We start from the raw sequence: 21,109 nt of genomic DNA, 5'->3' as shown, positions 1-21,109 counted from the left end.
TTCCATCGCAGACTTTGTGTGATATGATACTTTAAAAAAAAAAACTTTTCTTTGCCACAAGATGAAAATTCACAGTAGTATGGACCTGCTGCCTTCAAATATTCCTGATGACTATAACTGGGCCTTTACCAAAGTTTCTGAATGGCTAAAAGGTCGGTTTTGACTTTGGCTTGCTCCGATTTACACATACAATTTCTTCAGAGGATTAAATATATATATATATAAAAGTGCCAAAGCGGACACAACTACACAGCTCAATTCGACAACAACTTGGGACGCGAATTGCCTTCCTGAACTGCTCGTCATCAGCAAGCCGGGAGTCGATGCCAACCGGCGGAGGCAGGCAATGACGTCTGACTGCTGTTATTGAGACATTTTGTTCCGTTCGCTCCGTCGGAAGTGGGCATCCTCAGCCCCCACACCCTTCCAACACCCCCCCCCAAAAAAAAAAAAACTCTGACGCCCCACCTTCCCACCTGACAACTTTAAGCTATTTATGCAAGCGTATGGTACATAGTCTGCTGCTATGCTGGGAAAAGTGCATCATTAGCCGCCCACAGCTTGTACTTAGACACACGCACACACACACACACACACACACACACTCAGAAGACTATTGAAACACCCACGCTAACGCATGAACACACCAAACAAAATAAATAAATAAAGACTCGATCACGCCGTTTGATTCACAGCTCCTCCTCAAGCCTACGTTAGTGTCATTAGCCATCGACAAGTGCATCAAATCACTTCCCGTCAGCCCAGCGTCACATGACCCGCGCCGGCGACCCTGACAACGTGCGAACAGGAGACGAGGGCGCGGCGGTCGCTCACCATTCTCAACGGGAGCAGTCACGCATTCCTGCGAGCTGGAAGTCCTTCCGGAGTGGGCGAGAAAAAGTAAAACGTCCTCTTATCTCGGGGGGGAGTGAAATCTCAGGTTGGCGGCGCCGACACTGCTGCACTTCAGTAAGCGATACGGCGGCGATGGGAGGAGTGTGAGGAAGAGGAAGAGGAAGAAGGTGGTTGTGTCTCGGCGGAGGGGTGGGGGCGGTGATGGTGCTGCTTGGTGGGAGGGTACCACAAAAGGTGACACCCCAGTCTACCAGGTAACCTTCACCCTCACGGAAAATTAAGGAGCGATGCGGCAGCTTGAAGGAAGCGCAGCGCCTCTGTCCGCCAACCGCCACCGTTCGCGCCGTTAAATGCGGAGCGGGAACGCGAGCCCAGGTCCTAGCGATGGATGAATGGTGCAGTGCTGCTGTTGTCATGGCAACCAGCGAGCAGAAAAAGGAGGGGGAGGAAAAGGGTGGGAATAGAGAGCAGGGAAGAAAATGGCATAATCCCTCCCCCCCTCCCTCCCCAAAAGAAAGCAGAGACGAGGGTGGGAGGAGAGCGTTGTTATTAAAAGACGCGGTTTTGCAGCTTGACGGACACGCGGGATCAGAAAGGGGAAGATTTTGTTGGGTTATTAATGAAAAGCCGTAGCGAGCGGCTCCCCGTTGGCTTCTGCGTGTCCTTGTTTTACCCTTGAAAGTGCAGCCATCTTTTGAGGCCATTAAGCACCAAAATCAGCACTTTTTAAAACATCTCCGTCAGTCACGCCTATTTCCCCAAAGAGAGTTTTTCCCCACTCTGACCGACGAGGCTCCTAAATGTCGGTCGGCCTCGTCGACGTACAGTCCGGCCGTGACTACACACATTTATTAACAGACGCCTTTGTCGTTTTATCTCGGCGGTGTCACACGACAGCGTGTTGTCATTGTCAACGACACGCAGCGTGAAGCTGGCGAGAGGCGGCTGACGCTTTCGTCACCCAACAGGCTGCGTGTGCGTGACAAATTTGAAATAATCCACAGAATCGCCTCTTATAAAACATCCGCTGGCGGGGGGGTAATCTTGGAATACGGAATGATAAATTCTGACCTTTTGGACACACGTTGTTCGGATTTGCTGTTGCATGGGGGACTGTCAAAGGCTACGCCCACTTTGACTAAAATCCAGCAATTTATCACGGGCTGTTTATCTGTCCGGCATCGCTGATTCTGATTTGGGCTTGCTTTTGGCTTGAGTCAGTTCAAGTAAAGATGCTTTGGGATTGGATGCAAAAAAAGTCCTGCTTTTAAAGCAAATGGCTGATTAGCTGTTTGTTTTCAGTCATGGGACGCTGAGACTTTTTTGTGCATCCCGTCGTTTTGATAAGACGTCCAAATTTCCATTTGATCAATAAACTCGGTGGTGTTTTTTGGGGGCAACTTTGAGACTGGACAAAGTATTCACTTTCATCCCTAAAATCAGATTTCACATTTATTTAAGTGAACGTGGTCCTGAAGACTTTTTCATGAATTTTGTTGTCACAGACAAGCCCAACAAATTTCACGTTGCTTGATCATGCTGGTGGCTAAATAGCCCCCCCCCCCCACCCCACCCCACCCCAGACTGCACTTTGTGGGGGAAAAAAAGCTGCTTTATTTTAAGTAAACCGATTTCCTCTTCATTTTAGGGAATATGGTCTTGAGACTTCATGCATCTTATCGTAGTTGACCAATTCCACCAAATTTTACTTTGATGTCTGAAGATGGTTGCGTTTATCTTGAGGGTTCGATTGAGCCTTTTTAGTGCATTTGTTGAGATAGACCAAATTGTACATTGATCGGTGTAGCTTGTGGCAAGGACTTTTTTCCTCAAATGACAGTTTGGGGATTGGACCAAATAGTTGTTTTCAACATAATGGCTGAATGATTTCAGCGTCTGCATCCTCAAAATGTACACAGGCGTCTTCTGAGGACCAACCGAACAATTTCACGTTGCATAGTGAAGCTAGTGGCGTGGGCATATTTCTTTGTTTTTAGACAGCAGCTTGTATCGAACGTCTTGCCGGCTCTACTAAGAATGTAGAAATAATTACCGTGAAATGTATCTATTGATGAACCACTTCATCAATAAGTCAAATCGATCCATCACTACCAGTCAGTTGTCCGAGCAGGAACCAACGAGAGAGACATCAGCGATTATCGCCGCACTCTTATAATGAGCCATTATGTTGCACACTAAAAATAGCCAACGTGTGGGGGGGGGATCTGTGCAAAGCCGGTGAGAACATATGATGTCACAAAGTGGGCGCACACAGAAAGCACAAACACGCTAGAATCAGCTAAAAGGGCTTTAGCGTCTGGATGTTGCATTGGCGGTTGAAATCTGAGAAGCTCTGGATCCCATCTGGTGATCTGACAACACATTCGGGTATTCGAGTCTTGTATGAAAGGTAGAGCCTGACCACCAATGGCAAAATGTTCTTATAAATACCATGAAAAAAATAATGTCGCTTTTATTTGATTTTTTTTATTTTTCTCGCCCCGATTGAAGAAGCTAGGGTTTCCAAAAATAACGGGATAAGGTATGGAATCTACCTGCAAGAAATTACCATTTTCCTTTCCTCCAGTTCACTCCACCGCGTAGGCTACTTTGTTTGTTCTTCTTTTTTAAATCATAACAATCCTAAAATTCATCCATAACATAAACAAAGAGGGTGAACTGCGGCCTTTGACGTCAGAGCACTCACACGCACGCAAGCATTTGCCGCCGTCACGCCGTGCGGGACGCGGCGCTGAGTTGGATTAATTAAAGGGTGACAAAGCCCGGAGTGACGGAATGAAATGTGCGCTGCCGTATTGGTGAGGAGCGCAACGAAAGACGAATGAAGCTCAAGCCGAGTCCACTTTTTCTTCATTTCCAAAAGACGGAAGGGGATCCGACAGTTTTGTCGGATGCACTCTCCACACAACTTTGATCAGTTCTACAGATTTGTTGGATTTTTGCTAAAACGTACTAAGCATTTAAAAAAAAAAAGAAGCTACAAATAAACAAAAATGCACTCCCCGCTTGTTGGCAACAAACAGATGACACATCAAAGGCGATAAACTTTTGCAAAGCTAAAAATACAAAGCGCAGAAACTCCATGAGAGAAGGCGACGTCGCACCTCTTTAATTGGACAACTGGACTACAAAAACATATCCACACTTCTCCGGCTGATCAAAGAGCCCTCAAATTAAGCTTCATCTGCCGGGAAATGTGCAACCAAACACGGGCCTGAGCTGCTCCCCTCATCATAAATCATAATAAATCATCATAAATAAAAGAAAATAAATAGTCCTAAAATGAACCCTGATCACCCTCCTGTTGTGCTTGTGGAGCAATGTGATCTGCTGATGTTTAATCGCTGTCATTAAAAAAAAAAAGGCCTTATAAATAAGATGATGTAAATTATGCACCTCACATAATTTTTATGATGCTGTGCACCATGATGCACGTTTGCCTGGACCGTTATGCAAGAAGTGTATTCCAGTATACAACAAGAGGGTTAAATCACAGCATTTGCCCGATAAGTGGAAATCAGAACCGGTTAATGTGTGTTTTGAATCAAAGCTTCCATGTTCTGGTGCGCCCTGGTGGCCAACTATGGAATAACACCTTTTAAAAAACATCAAATCTGATTGCAATCACAGACATCTCCCGCAGCTTCCTCAATGGGAGAAAAAAAAAATGCTGAGCCATGCTCCGCCATCTCACCTGTGAGCTTCTTGACGGCCTGCAGCCGGACTCCGAGTGCCTGGTGGCTGAGCAGCGGCGACGAGGGCAGCGAGCGCGACACGCCCTCCATGATGCGAATATGCTGGACGCCCTCGGCCATGGAGAGCGGCGGAGGCGGCGGTAACGCGCTGTAGTAGTCGGGCTCGAAGGCGCAGTCGCCGTCTAAGCTGCCACCTGCGAGACGGGAGAGGCACAACTGGTTTATTCCATTTGTGGAAACAAAACAAAATGGGGGATGTGAGCTCTGTGGGGGCAGTTGATGGAACGACAAACATGAAACAAATAATGTAAAAAAAATTGCATTTCAACCAGACCACCAAAAATTTGCCTGGATAAAAGTTTCATGCAATCGTGCTAATAAACAAATACAATAAATTGAGGTCCTGACGATAAATGCCTTTGGGCCATCCCAAACGTAATCATTGGAAGTACTTCGATTTGTATTCATGAGGACGCAACCTTTGACCACATAGTGAACAAACACTCACACAGGCGCAAACCCCCACTTTTATAGAACTATAAGACAAAAAAAAAACTGCAACCACGACAGGCATTTTATATTAAATAAAAGATTGATTCAACTGATGTCTATAAAAATGCAGTGCATCAGTTTATTACGTTTTATGGTCGAGTAGCTCGAATTTATGTGAGGTTAACTACACTATAATTTAATCGAAAGATGCAAATTTGGTCCGTGCCGGACTAAAATAGTCAAATCAAAATATATATCAAACGTAACACAACGTCTAATTATAGCTTTGTTGTTTTCAGGGCACATGATGAATGAACAATCCTATACTGATAGACGGGTACGTTCGAGTAATATATGGATGTTAAAATGTCTACCGAAGGACTTTCGCATGCCACTTCTAATGTGATCGTTATAGACTGCTAATGCAAGTCGAAATTAGGGGGGGGGGGAAAGTATTTTAGTCTATGATGTGATGCAATAATGACATGCTTCGGACGCTTTGTGACTCCAAACAAACGCCCACACCGGTCGACATGTTCCAAACATGCACAGGGAGGGGAAGGGAAAAAAAAAAAAAGAGGGTGTGGGGGGGTGAGGTACTGTAATTACGGAAAACATTTCCTCCCGGCTGCTGATAAACTCTCCAGTACACCTACTTCAAAGGCAAATTACAAGATCAACATTCTCTCATGCGGCGCCATCTTCAATATTGTGTGTGTGTGTATATATATATATATATATATATATATATACATACATACACACACACACTCATTAATATCTGCAGTATGCCTACTTCAAAAGCAAATGAGAAAACTATGAACTTTATGATCTTCAGTACTTGAGATTTTTGCTTTAAATTCCATTTGATTGACATGTTTTTTTCTCCATATAACACACACACACACACACACGTCTATTTTTGTTGCTTTATAAATGTTGCCAGCATTCCGAATGGAAAGGCACATGGCGATAATTTGACATTTGTTGGTTAACTTTTTCTGTTAAGATTTTGACGACTTCATTGAGACAAATGAGAAAAAAATCAAATATTTTTCCGTGTCAATGTCATCGTCAGTAGGTATTTGGGCGATAATTCTTATATACATGTACCGGTCTATATTTTTCGGTGCATGGAGTGCTCTTGACTATTATTGCTGTGAAGAAACACCAACAGAATGCCAGCTTCAGAAAGTAGTCATCAGTATTTGGGCTATGAACTTTATTGAGAATAGTTTTTTTTTTGTTCTCTACAATGCTGCTGAAACGTCTCCTGTACTGATACAACTTCATTTTTTTCCCCTCCATCAAGGGAAATGATGCTGAATAATTGTTAACGACTGTTCTGCACTTCTCGTGTAGCTAGAAGTAAAGACTTGGTATCTAAAGTCGATTGACACAAATCTTTTGAACGATGCAATGCTGCTGACTATTTAATGTAATATCCATTGACCGAATGCTTTGAAAGGTGTGCTTACCTTGGCCAAAGTGGCTCAGGTGAGGGTCTAAACAGGGCGAGCGGGGGTCTGCCAGGTCCTCGCTCCCGCCATCTGTGAAGGACGAGCGCAGAGAATAGGTCAGCGAGTGAGCGCGGTGGTGCCGGCGCGATACCGGCGCGACATCGCGGCCTAGCAGCAGTCGAGTCGCGCACTCGTCCCCGACCATCCACAAGTGGGACCTGAGGACCCCCAACAGGCTGCTCACGCACAGGCCCTCCACGCCCTTCCTGCCGGGGCCCAAGCGGCCCCTGATGGTGGCGAAGGTGGAGCGTGCCGCCACGCTCCACTTTCTCCTCCTCCTCCTCCTGCCCGCCATCTTCTCAAGTTTGATATCACGACAGAAACAGAGGGCGACTCCCAGCTCGGATCCGCATACAGTTCCGTATGTGAGGATCAATGATGCCCCGAGGGAGCACGCAGCCGGAATTAACCACAGTAGATGGAGCTGCAAAGAGGAGGGCGGAGGGAGTGTGGCTAGTCTCATCCCGGGGTTGTTTGTTGTGATGAAGCGCAATCATCCCAAATTAAATCGTAGCAAGCAAGCAGACGCGGATCGACCAAAATTGCTTTTGTGGTGGCTTGCTGCCGAGTTCATCATTCTCATGCCGCACAGGTCGATAGAAACAAAAATGGTATATGTTGACAGAAAGAAATGAATCCAATAAGCAACGCTGCCAGGGTTACTTTGCAAATTGAAGTGCCATCTGCTGGTTTTAGTGAGGTAAGAAGAACGCAGGAGTATTTTCAGTGGGGTACGTTTGAGATCTGGAGCGGTATATCCGGCGGCAGCTTTGGCTGATATCAACTTCTGCATGGCCAACATCAGTGTACAGAAGCATCCGTGATTTATTGCATCCCAACAAAAAGCCTTGCCCGGCTCGGAAACAGAACAGGGGGTTATTAAGATTAAGTGACAAAGGGTTTAGAGCCAACTTCAGAAGGAACAGAGAGGGAAAAAAAAATTGCATTCCAGACAAGGATCGCAGCAACGATTCCAGGCAAGGTCAAAGACTTAATGAACTCTAAACATAGTAGACTGCAGTCCCTGACGACATCTCCAGACAGGTGCTGAAGGCCTGGAGTCTTTAACCGGTCAGTAGGTCAGGCCATTGTCCTCTCCTCTCCCATCACCACAAGCCTTGCCCTTGGATTGGAAACGCACATATTTGTTTGCAGGATCAACAGAACCAGGTCCACCCTGAAAACAAAGATGGCCGCTAAGCACAGTATTTTGCCTCTCTGGTGGAAAGATCAAGTTGGATCGATGGACCGATTCAAGCAGCCCAAGGGGGGCGAGAGGAACATGTGGGAAGTGGGCCAGCATGAGATTGCTACCAACGCGCTGGGCTCTAAAGAAAAAAAAAAACACTGCAACTATTCTGTCAAGACGTTACATGAATGCTGGCATATTGTAAATACAGCCGTCTGAAAACTAGCTAAACTCTCCACACTTTGCTTTTTAGCCACAGGTAAATACAAAATTATGAACATAGTTGAGCATTACTGTAAAACAACATATACACAGTAAAGAACACATTATTATTATTATTATTATTATTATTATTATTATTACTATAACCGTCTGATATTGAACAATTTTGACGTCATTTGTTTGCAATGAAAACTGTTTGCTGGATCTGCTTCTAGGGCTAACAAACAATTAGCAGTAAATAAAGCCAGCTCTTATGATAACTCCATGTTTAAAAAGAGATGAGACAAATCCCATAAAGTGCCCCCCCACCCCCCACGTCCAAATACTGTCAGGCTGGAGAATCGCGTCTTTGTCGCATATATATCGGATAGAGAGAAAGCGTCCATTCTTTTGCCGCAGATCGCTTTGTTTGTTTCGTAATCACAATGAGATGTTGTGGCACGCAGAACAAGTGGCCTCTTTCAGGAGGGAGATAAAGAAGGAGGACGTGAACCTCTGACTGCGCGAGGACAGAGATGTGTCTGCATGCCAGCGCAGGACACAAGAAAAAAAGAAAAAAAATGTGGCGGCCTCTCCAGAAGAACACAAGACAAGTCAGAGTGGCACAATCTGCCCTGTGTACGCCTCCTACGCCGCCGACATAACAATACACTCGAGTCTGCTGGCTTTTCTTTGCAGCGGTGACGGCATGGCCATGCGTTGGGACTATTTCACATGGGGACAAAAGATTCATTTTGGAGATGCCGGAATGATGTGTGAAAGCATGAAATGCTTTTAGCGGTTTGGAAAAAAACGCTTTGTATTTTCCCTCGAAATTTGTTTTTTTAATCTAGAAAAAATGCAAAATGGTAATGTCAAAAAAGGTGTTATATTTTATTTTTTTATCTACATTTTTAATAACGTTTATGACTTTTTTTTAATGTTTAGCCAAATTTGTATTTCTTATGCAACATCTGTTGATCATCAACAGTGAATTTTTAGATAATGCTTTTTGCTTTAATATCTTCTATTTTATTGTATACTATATATATTTTGTACATACCATATTTTGTGTGTACTATTTATTTTGTATGTATTTTATATAATAATTCAAAAAAATTTAATTAAATAATTGTGTAATTTTTGGAGAGTATTCTTATATATTTGTGTTATATGTTTGTTGAATAATTAATTTTATTGTCTAATGTCTGTAATGTTTTCACATCAGATATTTTTGACATTGATATTTCATTTATTTCAAAAAATAATTTAATGCAATAATGTGTATAATTATCGAACCACATTTTAAAAATATTCTCATGTCACATGTTTCATTTTTTTTCAAACATACATTGAATTATAAATTGTGTTGGAGATGTTAGATTTGATGTGTTATGGGGAAAATAAAAAACTCCCACACTGCCTTGGGAGGCTGAGGGAGGCTGTGTCGCAAGTGGGTGGTCTTGATTTTGAAAAGAAAATTATTTTTAAAAAAAAATGAATAGACGCTGGCGAGGCTTCTAGCACATGACTGTGTTGTTACATCATAGGCGGCAAAAATAGACACGCGGAAGGAAAAGGCAAGCGCGAGGCGAAAAAAAAAAATTAACAAAGACGGATGCTTTTGGTCACTTTTCTTTCAGGGTTTCTGCGACATCGAGGACTTAATATGGGGCACTACTGTGCTCCAGTGGTTAGCATGTCTGCCTCAGAGTTCTGCATTTCGAGGTTTGAATTTCGGCGTGGGCCTTCCCGAGCTTAAATGTTCTCCCCGATTGGAGAGTCCATGTAGACAATCCGCCTTTATATCGTTTACAAGATGCTCAAGCTTTTCTCGCTTTGTGTCATTTTGAGTCATCATAGGGATTATTCCCTTGCTCAGAAATAGAAAATTCTACAGTTACGCCATTACTTGCATGGTATAAATGTGCGCCATTTACCTAAAATTACCTGCTGTCGTTTTATGCTGTGCTCTGTAATCGATAAAACGCAGATTGCACAATCAGTCTCTTTTTGTGCTTTGAGTCATTGCTACTTCTGGGTCCAAATGAAAAAATGGTACAGTCCTGTCTTCCAATGTCATGATCAGCAGAATTATTCAATTTTCTCTTTGAATCATGACTAGATCCATTTTTTGCATGCCCAGGATCGAAAATGGCACTGTTCAATCACCTCACTTGAACCAAGAAGTAGAAATATCTCCATTATAATTTTCCAACTTCGTGTATTCCGAGCCCTGAATCAAAAATGGTAGAGTCCCACCTTCTTACATCATTATCTGTGAACAATGAAGTACAAACATGAAGTTCAAACTAAACCACAATTATGTCACAATTTCTTTTTTGGCATTTGAGACATGAGTTGGTTTGTTGTCCCCTCCTTCCCAAAATAAAAAAAATCCATCAACTCATTGTTTTGCCACAATTTCTCTTTTTGTCAATTCAGTGATTATTGGAATTGCTGCACCCCTGCCTAGAATCCAAAATGGTACAGTCCCATCTTTGTTCGGTGTTCTATGAACCAATAAGTAGAAATGATTCGATATTTTTCCAGGATTTCTTTTTGACATCATGATTGGTTTTCTCCCTGCAACCTCCTACCAGAATCTGAAATGGCACAGTCGCATCATCTCCTGCCCGCTCTGAAATGAAGCGCTCAAGACAACGCGAAAGGAAAGCAGCGTGTGATGATGACGGCGATCTTAAGTGGATGACGATGGGGGCGTAGAGGCGAGAGTGGGGTTTGACAAATAAGGAAAACGAGAGGGAGTCGGATGGGATGAGAGCGGAAGAAAAAGGAGATGCGGAGGAGGAGGAAGATGAATGGAGATGCAAACGTAACAAGAAGGCTAAGTTGCAGTTTATGAGGGCAAAAGGCAGACTTGAGAGGGGAGGGCGGATGTGGCCGAGACTCATTAGCCTGATCTCCTGCTCCTTTTGTTCTCCGCAAATGCCTGAGTGGGCGGGTCGGGAAACGTGACAAAAACAGACTGCTAGCGCTATCGTTATCACCGTGTTTATTGTTTGCGCTCATCTCAAATGCCAAAAGATGGTAGCAAGGCACTCATTTTGTTAAAACGAAACTTTTCAACTCCATTCGACATAGTTCCTCGTCAAAATGAAGGGGTTCTATTCACTTCAACATAGTTCATTGGCACCGAGATGCCACAAGATGAGTTGGACCGATCCGATGATGTGATGGGAAATTGGAGACCATCACGTCAGTTTTTGGTTGACTGGCAATGGATGAAAAATATTGATTTTTTTAAAAAACATTTTTAAAGTCAGTTTTTAAATTAGCTAAATTAAAATAACTAAACTAAAAAAGGAGGGAATTGAAATTCAGCGTTAAAACTTACAGTGTCACTCCACCGTGCTATCAAAATTACCTTTTCTACATTTGTTAGATTACAACTAAAATGAAAAAAATACAATTTAAATTCAGTATTAATACCACATAGCATAATTTTCCATTGAATAACATGTATCTCCAATTAGTTTTTTTCTTTTATAATTAAAATAACCAAAGTACAATGTTGTGGGTTTGTAAAAATAAATAAAACAAATAGCCTTTTTTGCGTTGTATTTAGATAAAATTGTTTTTTATATACTGTATATATGTAAGAAAATTCGCATTAATATGTAGATTTTTTGGGGGGTCACGAATTTTGAAGACCTATTTTGGACAGCCAAATCATGATGCATTAAGAGGCAAATTGCAACATTTCGAATAGTCACACACCCCACCAGCATGAAGGTGTGGCACGACAGTCAATATCATTAAGACAAACAGACAGGAAGCAGATGATCTTATCAAGAAAATAAAATCAAGTCAAAAAAACCCTTTCACATTAAGGTGCCCCTCACGAGTTGATCTTCCAATAAATCCTGACAAAAATGCGCAACAGATGAGGGCTTAATCCATCTGTCTGTCCGTCTGTCCGTCCATCCATCCGTTCATTCATCCATCCATTCACCCAGACAACCAGATCCGTGCGGCTCACCTTTGTCAGCCGAGCGCCTCGTCGCCCCCAGCCATGAAAATCCTGCACCATATCGAGGCGAGATCCTGACACAAAAGGAGCAGAGGCCGGCGGAGAACCGAGGCGGAATAACGGATGGAGCGAGAGAGAGAGAGAGAGAGAGAGAGAGAGAGAGAGAGAGAGAGAGAGAGAGAGAGAGAGAGAGAGAGAGAGAGAGGACAAAAGATAAAGGGAGGAGAAGGAGGACGGACCAGACAAGCCTGGAGAGGAGAGAATGTGAGCGGCGAGTGAGGGAGCGCCAGGTGTCAGGACGCATCCACTCAGCGAGTCGCGCTTCAGCTCACACGCACAAACACACGCAGACGGAAACAAGCTCGCACCCCCTCCTCCTCCTCTGCCTCCTCCTCCACACCCTCATCCTCTGCTTCTTCCGCCAGCAGCAGAATTCCTTCACTCGTACATCAACAGCTCTAATAGGGTTGAATGATTTTGAAAACTAATCTAATTGTGATTTAAGATGCAATTATTATTTTCAAGGTCCTCTTTCCATGTACTGTACTTTGTTTCCAACAAACACAAGGAATAAATTCATCTGTATTCCAACAAACACCATCAGACTTACGTATTATACGCTGAACTGATAGCAAACAGTGAGGCAAATTAATAAAATAACCAGAGTGTTTCAGTCAATGGCGCGATCAGCCATTGAACAACGGCAAATGACCAAAGCACGCCATAGCCAAAAGGTACCGGTAAGTAGAGATGCAGGGTTAGCACAGATTGGTGTTAGCTTAAAGCGCTGCCAGTATTATCTTCTAAAATAATATGAGGCTAAGTTGCTAGGTTGGGAGGGGCAGTATGTGTTTGGCGATGTAATATGTTACAGGGCTACATATACATTCATTCATTCATTCATTCATCTTCCGTACCGCTTGATCCTCACTAGGGTCGCGGGGGGTGCTGGAGCCCATCCCAGCCGTCTCCGGGCAGTAGGCGGGGGACACCCTGAATCGGTTGCCAGCCAATCACAGGGCACACATAGACGAACAACCATCCACGCTCACACTCACACCTAGGGACAATTTAGAATGTTCAATCAGCCTGCCACGCATGTTTTTGGAATGTGGGAGGAAACCGGAGCACCCGGAGAAAACCCACGCAGGCCCGGGGAGAACATGCAAACTCCACACAGGGAGGCCGGAGCTGGAATCGAACCTCTGCACTGTGAAGCCGACGTGCTAACCACTGGACTACCGGGCCGCCCAGCTACATATACATTTGGTGTCATATACTGTAGTGGGTTGGTGATGAAATGGCTGCATTTGATTATGCAACGGGTTCTCAATGGATAAACGCTTTTATTTTGTATACTAGAAATTCCTCAATGACACTTTTATCAGAGTACAAGCGCTTACATTGAGCACTCGCCATTACCGATTTTCGATATTTGATAGTGCATTATGTCTCGCGGTTGTGATGAAAATGTGTGTATTTTTATCAATAGTGTTCAAAAACACAACCTTGATTTGAACACTGTATATACACATAGAGCTTATGTTAGCATATTATACTCTTAGTGTTAAAAGGCTAGCTAGCTAGCTAGCTCCTGGGAAAGTAGACAACTTTATCGCTTGTATATGACAGAGCAAATAACTTGAACTGTATTAGTTCTGAATCTCCGAGTAGAGAATGAAAGTGTTCAATTTTAATGCCAAAGGCCCTCAGCGGGATAACAGGAAACGCCGACACCAGCACGGCGATGACGCTGCAATCAGAGCGCGGAGGAGGAAAAGGAGAAGACAGGCGCTGTATCTTCTTTTTTTTGTACTCACGCCTCACACTGCCCACATGCTCCTGGTAAAAATTAAGCGAGCGCACTTCCCTTTTGCAAAAGACTCACGTGTGGTGGTGACACTATGGTACAAACATCCCGATTAGGATACATTTCCACTTCCTGCCTATCTAGAATCAAAATATGACGCTGGATGACATATGGGCCTCAAAAGGTACATCAATTTGAAAGTAATGTGTCAAATAACCGTGAGAACCATTTTCTGGGGACGCCAATGAGCATCACGCAACGGATTGAGTTTTAGACTCAGGAAGTTCAACTGTGATTTCGATATTTGTTGTTGGACATCAATGATATTTTGCCCATTCACGCGAGGCCGCTGGGCCACATTCCCTCCATTCATGGCACTCTTTCCTTGGTCGGCGTGGCGCAGGAAGGAAGCAGAGCGTCTGTGGATCAGCGGGCGCCAATCTGTCACTCGCTGGATTAGGTCCAGTGGGTTCAATATGTGTGGAGTTGCCGCTCTGATGATTGTTGTGGTTCTGCATCATACCTTTTGAATATTTGGATTTGGTTGTCTTTTCATTCGAGTATTTGGACAGGAATGTCATAGAAAAATATATTTGTGTTCATTCACCTTTCAGCGAGAGTTAGCCACATCACTGAGTAGAGAAATAACAACTTTCTGTATCATAGTTCCCCAAGCGCTTCCTTTCACCAAAGCGCTACCTTCGACAAACCTACTTGAGCGAAACAGCACTTTATTACGGCACATAAAGTTTGCTCGGGCGGAAATTTTCAACAACCGCGGCATGTTAAAAAAAGCCGGCTGAAACAGATTAGCGCGCAGCACAAATCACAGCAAAAAACAAACAAACATAAAAAAAACCCTGCTTTGATAAGGAGGTACATAAAGTACTAGCTGGTTCGCCGCCCTACGGGCGGCTCATCAGCTAGATCCTGCGGAAGGCTGGTAAGGTGGGCCTTCGGCCCACAAAAGTGTTGTTGCTTGGTTCAACTTTTTGTTCACCTTCATTGCTTATCGCGAAAATAAAGAGATGTTTAGCTCTACTAAATAACTAACAATTTCATTGCAATGCTTGTGGGTAGACAACATTTTTTCGCTAAGATGCCCGCGCGATCGTAGTGAGCCACTGCCTGAGCGGCGCAGTGGCGGCGCGGTGAAGTAGGTACGTTTTGAAAAGGGACAGACGGAAGGACAGACCGCATGCGAGACGACGCGCAATATATATATATATATATATATATATGATAAGATGTAAATCGCGGTGAAGCATTGCAGTCACCGTTTGTGGGCTAGTGATGACTGATATCCCGAGCGTCTGCAAGCGGGTGTCAAGCTTATTCATTTTCTAAAAATCAAAAAGCAACCGGATCAAGACCGCTAAACCAGACGAATCCATCCAGAATTCAGAGCAGTCGATTGCGACGATAGCGGCGATTGATAGCTTCAGTTACTTTTCATTCGCCCTTAAACCGGGGCATAGCCTGCTAACAAACAAGCTATGAATGTTTTTTTTTAAATAAAAAATTCTGCCTTTGTTCCCCTTTCAATAATCCGAACTAATTTGGGCTCCAAGCACAAGTATGAGCATGTAGCGCCGAGAATGTCGCTGGCGTCTCTCCAGCATGCCAATTAGTTATGCAAGTGCTCATCAAGACGAGTCCACCTTCAACCCCATTTTCTAATTTTCCAATCAAATCCATGCCACAAGCTCTAATTGTCCCGTCTGGCGGCTGAGACCCACCAATGCGCCCCGTCCCCATGGCAACCTGTTAGGGGCCAATGCAAAAACGTAACTAACCGATTCCAGAAAAGGTCCGAGCTTGGATAGTGGACGTAGCGGAACAACATGAGAGGATTGGAAAAAGACATTTGACTCACCACTGCTGCGACTCTTGCGGTTGGCCTTGCCCCCCGTGAGCAGCATCTTCAAGCTGTTCCGGAACATGGCGGGATGGCCAGAATGCGTCAGGCCGCACTGCACCGCAATCTGTCGAGGGGGGGAAGAGAATGATTAGTTTTTGATTGATTGAACTGAATTGATCTAATGCACGCGTGCTTGGGTTATTTAGTCATGATGCCTGTAGAGGGCACACTGAGAAGAGGGAGAAGACAATTTATTTCTAATTCTTCAGAAAACAGTCACACCGGTGGTTCGGGAGCCCAAAATGCAACCATTTTGCAAAACAGTAAAAGTTTGTGGTTCGCTTAAAAAATTACAAGAGATATTTAAGAAACAAACGCGCCAAACTTTTCACACAAATCAGACCTGGCAAAAAAAAAAAAAAAAAAGATGATTTAATGATTGGTTATTCTATTTTTCTACCAGTTTGTTTTATATGTTTTATATGTAGTTTATCCGTAATAGAAACTGGCTTTTATTAAAAAATATATAAATAAAAAATATATTATTTTTATATTAATTTGTATTGTTGTTATTTATCTTTCATTATATTTTTCTTTTGATTGTTTTGATTATTAATTTTTTAAAGTAATTTTTAAAAGTATTTCTATTGACAATACAATTTTATTCATAAATTATTTTCATACTTTTTGGGGGGAGGATTAATTTTTCATTTGATCTTATATTTTTTTTAATCACAATTTTAGATACACGATTATCATGTTCCTCCTCAGTTCCGCTGCACAGGATTGACGTGCATGTCTGTTGTAATGGCAGGTCCGTGTGTCAATTTGAAGCCCACCTATTCCCAAAATAATAATTCCACAAAGTGGGTTGCGTCGTAACCATTCAGATTCAGAGCGTCGAGTTCATCCAAAGAAGATTGGGGCTCGTGAGTGGAAGCCGCGATAATGCCAGGGTGGGCAACAAGGCACTAATCCACACGGAACAATAAGCGGCGTTGCTTTGATTGCACGTGAATGACGCACGATGATGTGAACACGGGAGGATGCGGCGATGCGCGCAAAGTCCACTGGAGCGACGTCGACAGGCATTTGAATTTGCTCGCTTAATGGTTACAAACGCTCGGGAGCTTCTTGATATTCCAGTGAGACGGAGAGGCGAGAAGAGGAGGAGGAGGAAGAGAAGGATGGATTTGTGAGTGCTCATTCTGACTCGGCGTTCCGGCCATGTGAAAGAAAGCAGAGGAGCAGCATGCTCGGACGGCCAAAGTGCAGCAGCGGATGCGGACCATCTCGGGCGTGATTGGGAGCAGCATTCTGTTATGGACTTTTTTTTTTTTTGACTCCGTAAAAATATTTCTCAAGTTGTTTTGTTTATGTCTATTGTATCAGAAATGCATTGCAATGCAAAGTCAAATGTTACCATGAATAATTGGCGAGGGAAGCGATCACATGAATCATCCGTTGGGCATGTGATGTGGAGCAAACCGTCGAATCGTGTTTGATTTTGTAGATTATTTCTCGGGGTCGTCTTCATTTCTAAGGCGCAAAGGGGACGAACTGGATGATGAATCGATCAGAAGCAGAATTGCATTATTGTATCCGAACGGTCCCTGTAGGACATTTTTATATTGATTCTGTGTATTATTTGTGGTCATTCTTATTTATTGTGCAATATGTAAAAATGAAGAACTGGTCAATGGGATCATTCGCATGACTCATTACGTGTAAATTGTGTGTGCATAATTTACGTAACACCTGCTGCGCACATAACTGAGCGAGTCGCCGTGAATTCATTTCCGCCGTGTCATATTTCCAGCTGCTCTGTTCATTTCCGATACGACTGGCGAAAGGAGCGTCGATGACATGGCATGTACTGTGCTCACACCACTGATCATGCCATAGAGCTACTTTGACTGCGTGGATAATTTCAAGCGCTGAAAACTATTTGTAAAGGAACAAGTGTCATCCAGTAATGACTGCACATGGGAGCCGAAGCGCGTCGGTATCGAACAAAAGACATCCAAGCTTGCAGCAGGTGCAAGCAGGCTGCCGCCCCTCCCCCCACAAGGTCCTCTCGTCTGCCCCATCCATTAATTACTAAGCTTATTTACAATCAATAAAGCTTCTTTAATGGCAAAGGGCACATTTGCAGGGCACCCCCCATTGGATTTATCTCCCATTACCCAAACCCGAACGGCCTGGAAATGAAAAGTCATCTGAGAGGATCACATGCAGAGGCAATCAGGAGCATTTAGGCAAGACTTCATTCCGGAGAGAATGCGCCTACCGAGCCATCATGTTGATGTTTTGGTTATTTTATTTTCAGACAAAATGTTGCACCAACAAAACACAAGCACACTCTTTCCATGTAATTGAAGCCATCATTTGAAACCTTGACTTGAACCCCTAATTTCAAACATGAACCTTGACTTGAAACGCTGATCCAGACTTGAAACCCTACAATTGATTTGAAATCTCTTTAAAATACCAACCAAGGTTAATTATAACGTTATGAGACCTGACCCTGACCTGATCCTGGCTTGAGACCCTAACTTTAATTTTTTTTTTTAAATCCCAACCCTGATTTAAAACCCTAATTTCAAACACTAAACAATCTTGAAAACATTACCAAAACCCTAATCCCAACTTGAAACGTGACTTTTTAATGCTAGCTAAGGCTGAAAAGTCTACTTTGAAACCCTTACTCTCGTTTGAATCCCTCATTTTGGCTTAAAACCTGATTTTGAAACTCTTACCTGTGCTTGATACCCTAATGTCATCCCTAAACCTGACTTGAAACGCCAGTTTCAAAGCCCAAACTTCAAACATTAACCTGACAAGGACATTATATTTCTGCATAAAAAACAACCAACCCCCAATTTGAAACCCAAACCCCAATTCGAAAGGCGAACCCTGTTTTGAAAAAGTACTGCCGGTCTCTGGTTCTTAGCCAAGTGAAGCATTTTGGTGCGATACAACATTCAAGTTGATAGCTGAGCGAAATGAGGAACAACTATTGGCGCTCACGACACAGACCTCCAATAAAAACAGTTAATCATCAACAAACTTTCCTCACAAAACATGCACAGACGCTCCATTCTCATTCGTTTTGTCCTTTGTTTTTTTTTTTACGAGCAGAAGGGAACATTGTCAGTTTCACACACATTTTATGACTAGGAAGAGTGCAGCAATAGGACAATGCTTCTAAATAAAAAGTGTGCTGATGACGCATGAGAATCAATATCAGAGGGCCATCTGTGACCGGCACGCGGAAAACCACATTTGGCAAAGGTTTTGAGTTCTTGGTGTGTGTGGGCACGTGTGTGTTGACAGATGTGTTACACACACATGCACACTACTTTGAAACTTAAACCCTGTCTTGTAGGCATGATTTAAAACTAAAAACTCAAGCTTGAGATGCTACTCTGAAAGCCCAATCATGAATCGATACTGTCATTTAAACAAGAAACCTTTCTTCAAACCTGGAAAACGTGTGTAACCCTGATTGAAACCCTTACCTGGGCTTGAAACCCTGATTCAAAACCCTAACCCGTAGTTCCAAGCTTTTATCAAAACACTACAACACTGTCTTAAAAACACAATTTGAAAACTAAATCAGTCCTTGAAACTTTAACACTAGATTGAAACCTTAAACCTGGATCAAAACCCTATTTTGGAACCCTAATTTCCTATTCGACTTTGGAAAAACAAACCTTGGCTTCAAACCCCAAAAAGGTTTGAACTGCAATTTGGAGCACAAACCCAGACCTGAAATTTGAATTGGAACGCTGAAGGCTTCCGTAGCCGAAAACGCTAAATTGTCTCTCAAAATCTTCTTTAGCGACCTTAAACCGGTCTTAAAACCTTACCGCAGTTATTTGATTTGCAGCCTGAGCCTGAATCAAAGGACCAAAACGGACATTGAATTCCCACTCGGCAAGATTAATCTAGATTGTGCGATTAATCTCGCTCGTAAATTCACTTCACCGCTCCGCTTAACGGCGGCTCGGGGTCGTGCGACTCAAATGGCGCTGGGCTGATAGACAGAAATCTAATTGAAAACGTCACCTTTCGCCACCGAGGCGTCCGTCACGTTCGCTCGTTTGCATGAATTTAGCCGAGCCGGTCCGCCCTTGTGCCACTGAGAACAAACAGGGCCGCCCTGAACAAACGGGGGGCCGCCATTTAGGAGGAGGAGAGGCGGAGCCCTGGCGAAATGGGGCGGGAAGGTCACCCCCGTTCATGGCAGGTAATCAACGCCTGCAACACATTTGCATGAAGACGCTGGCCCGAATTAATGTGCAAAGCACTTGAAAATTGACTTTCAGGGGGAACACCTCCCCCCAAAAAAACAATAATAATAATAATACAAAATTAAATGAATTGCTAAAATCGATTAATCACTGAATGTTGGACTTGAAAAATTCCACAGTAGTCGTCCTGCCTGCTCCGGGTAGTCTTGCTGTACATTTTTGATTGTTTTGATATGATAAATTGTGGCGGAAAGGAATGCGACACTTTCCTGGGCCCATCTGTCCAATGATGAAGTGGCGGCGGCAATCTTTTTTCAAACAAACGTGTGCGCGGACGCTTCCCATAGGAAACGACTTAAAAGAATTCACTCCGATGCTAACAGGACGGCTCCGTTTTCTGTCGACACTGCGGCACCATTAAACTTAACGGAGCGATGGAAAGAGAGCGCGATTGAAAAGGCGACGTCTCTCTCTGTGATTTTAGGGAGTGGAGGAAAACTGATATTCTGCAAAGCTTGATTTAAACTTGTCTGTAAGACTTTTTTTTTTACACATAAATTAAGCAGACACAAGAGACGACGAACAAGTACAAAGGAGGCGTTTGAAAAACGGATAAAGCCATTTTTACCAAATGGTTTTTTATGAAGAAACACCAGAAACATGAAAATATAAAACGAACCTGTCAAAGACGATTTCAAATGTTACAAATGTCAGTTTTCGGCTATTAACACAACAAGCGGGGCCTTCTTGCCATCATACATTAAGCTTACGACATTCAACTGAGATGAACTGAGCCAAAAAAAAAAGAGAGAGAGAGAAAGATCCTCATATAACGGTGGAACATAATAAGTCACTCAGAGTCCTTTTATGTACGACTTTGATAATAAAGCTCCCTGGCAGCAGCGACTCTGCCCCGTCCGGCTTTCGAGACGCCCGCCGGACTTGTTTTTAGGATTGGATTTGCTCCAAAATCTTGATAAAAATCACGACAATCGTCAGTCTGTATCCTGTCTTGTGCAACAAATGCACCACTTCATCTTATTAAATTTCAACACAAGACAAAAAGTCTGTCTGGCACCTTAAAACGACGAAGGAGCTTACAAAATGAAACACACACACACACACAGACAACTGAAACACAGAACTGAACAATCACTTGCCCAGCAACCCCTACTCCCCTGACACACACACACACACACACACACACACACACTC

The 21,109-nt window shown here is 43.3% G+C and overlaps 2 protein-coding genes across 14 annotated transcripts in view; both read right to left on the bottom strand.

Moving 5' to 3' along the window:
• The window catches only part of gngt2b (guanine nucleotide binding protein (G protein), gamma transducing activity polypeptide 2b), an 84,465-nt gene that overhangs the window by 51,386 nt on the left and 11,970 nt on the right, over window positions 1-21,109 (bottom strand). The window lies entirely within an intron of this gene.
• tanc2b (tetratricopeptide repeat, ankyrin repeat and coiled-coil containing 2b) overlaps window positions 1-21,109 on the bottom strand; it is a 69,020-nt gene that overhangs the window by 38,646 nt on the left and 9,265 nt on the right. For 4 of the 13 annotated variants that reach the window (XM_052070428.1, XM_052070430.1, XM_052070429.1 and 1 more), the window contains exons 1-3: window positions 11,977-12,301; window positions 6,542-6,613; window positions 4,571-4,765 (exon numbers count right to left, since the gene is read on the bottom strand). In XM_052070428.1, the coding sequence (XP_051926388.1) occupies window positions 4,571-4,765; window positions 6,542-6,613; window positions 11,977-12,271 (562 nt within the window). In that variant the 5' untranslated portion in view covers window positions 12,272-12,301. Of the gene's footprint in view, window positions 1-834; window positions 1,254-4,570; window positions 4,766-6,541; window positions 6,614-11,976; window positions 12,302-15,653; window positions 15,763-21,109 lie in introns of those variants that run through there. The other 9 variants (XM_052070437.1, XM_052070438.1, XM_052070439.1 and 6 more) reach the window with 4 other exon arrangements.

The sequence above is a fragment of the Hippocampus zosterae genome, chromosome 7, assembly GCF_025434085.1.
Source record: "Hippocampus zosterae strain Florida chromosome 7, ASM2543408v3, whole genome shotgun sequence".
Classification (NCBI taxonomy): domain Eukaryota; kingdom Metazoa; phylum Chordata; class Actinopteri; order Syngnathiformes; family Syngnathidae; genus Hippocampus; species Hippocampus zosterae.
The sequence above is the reverse complement of the archived record's forward strand: the minus strand, read 5'-3'. Positions and strand labels throughout refer to the sequence as shown.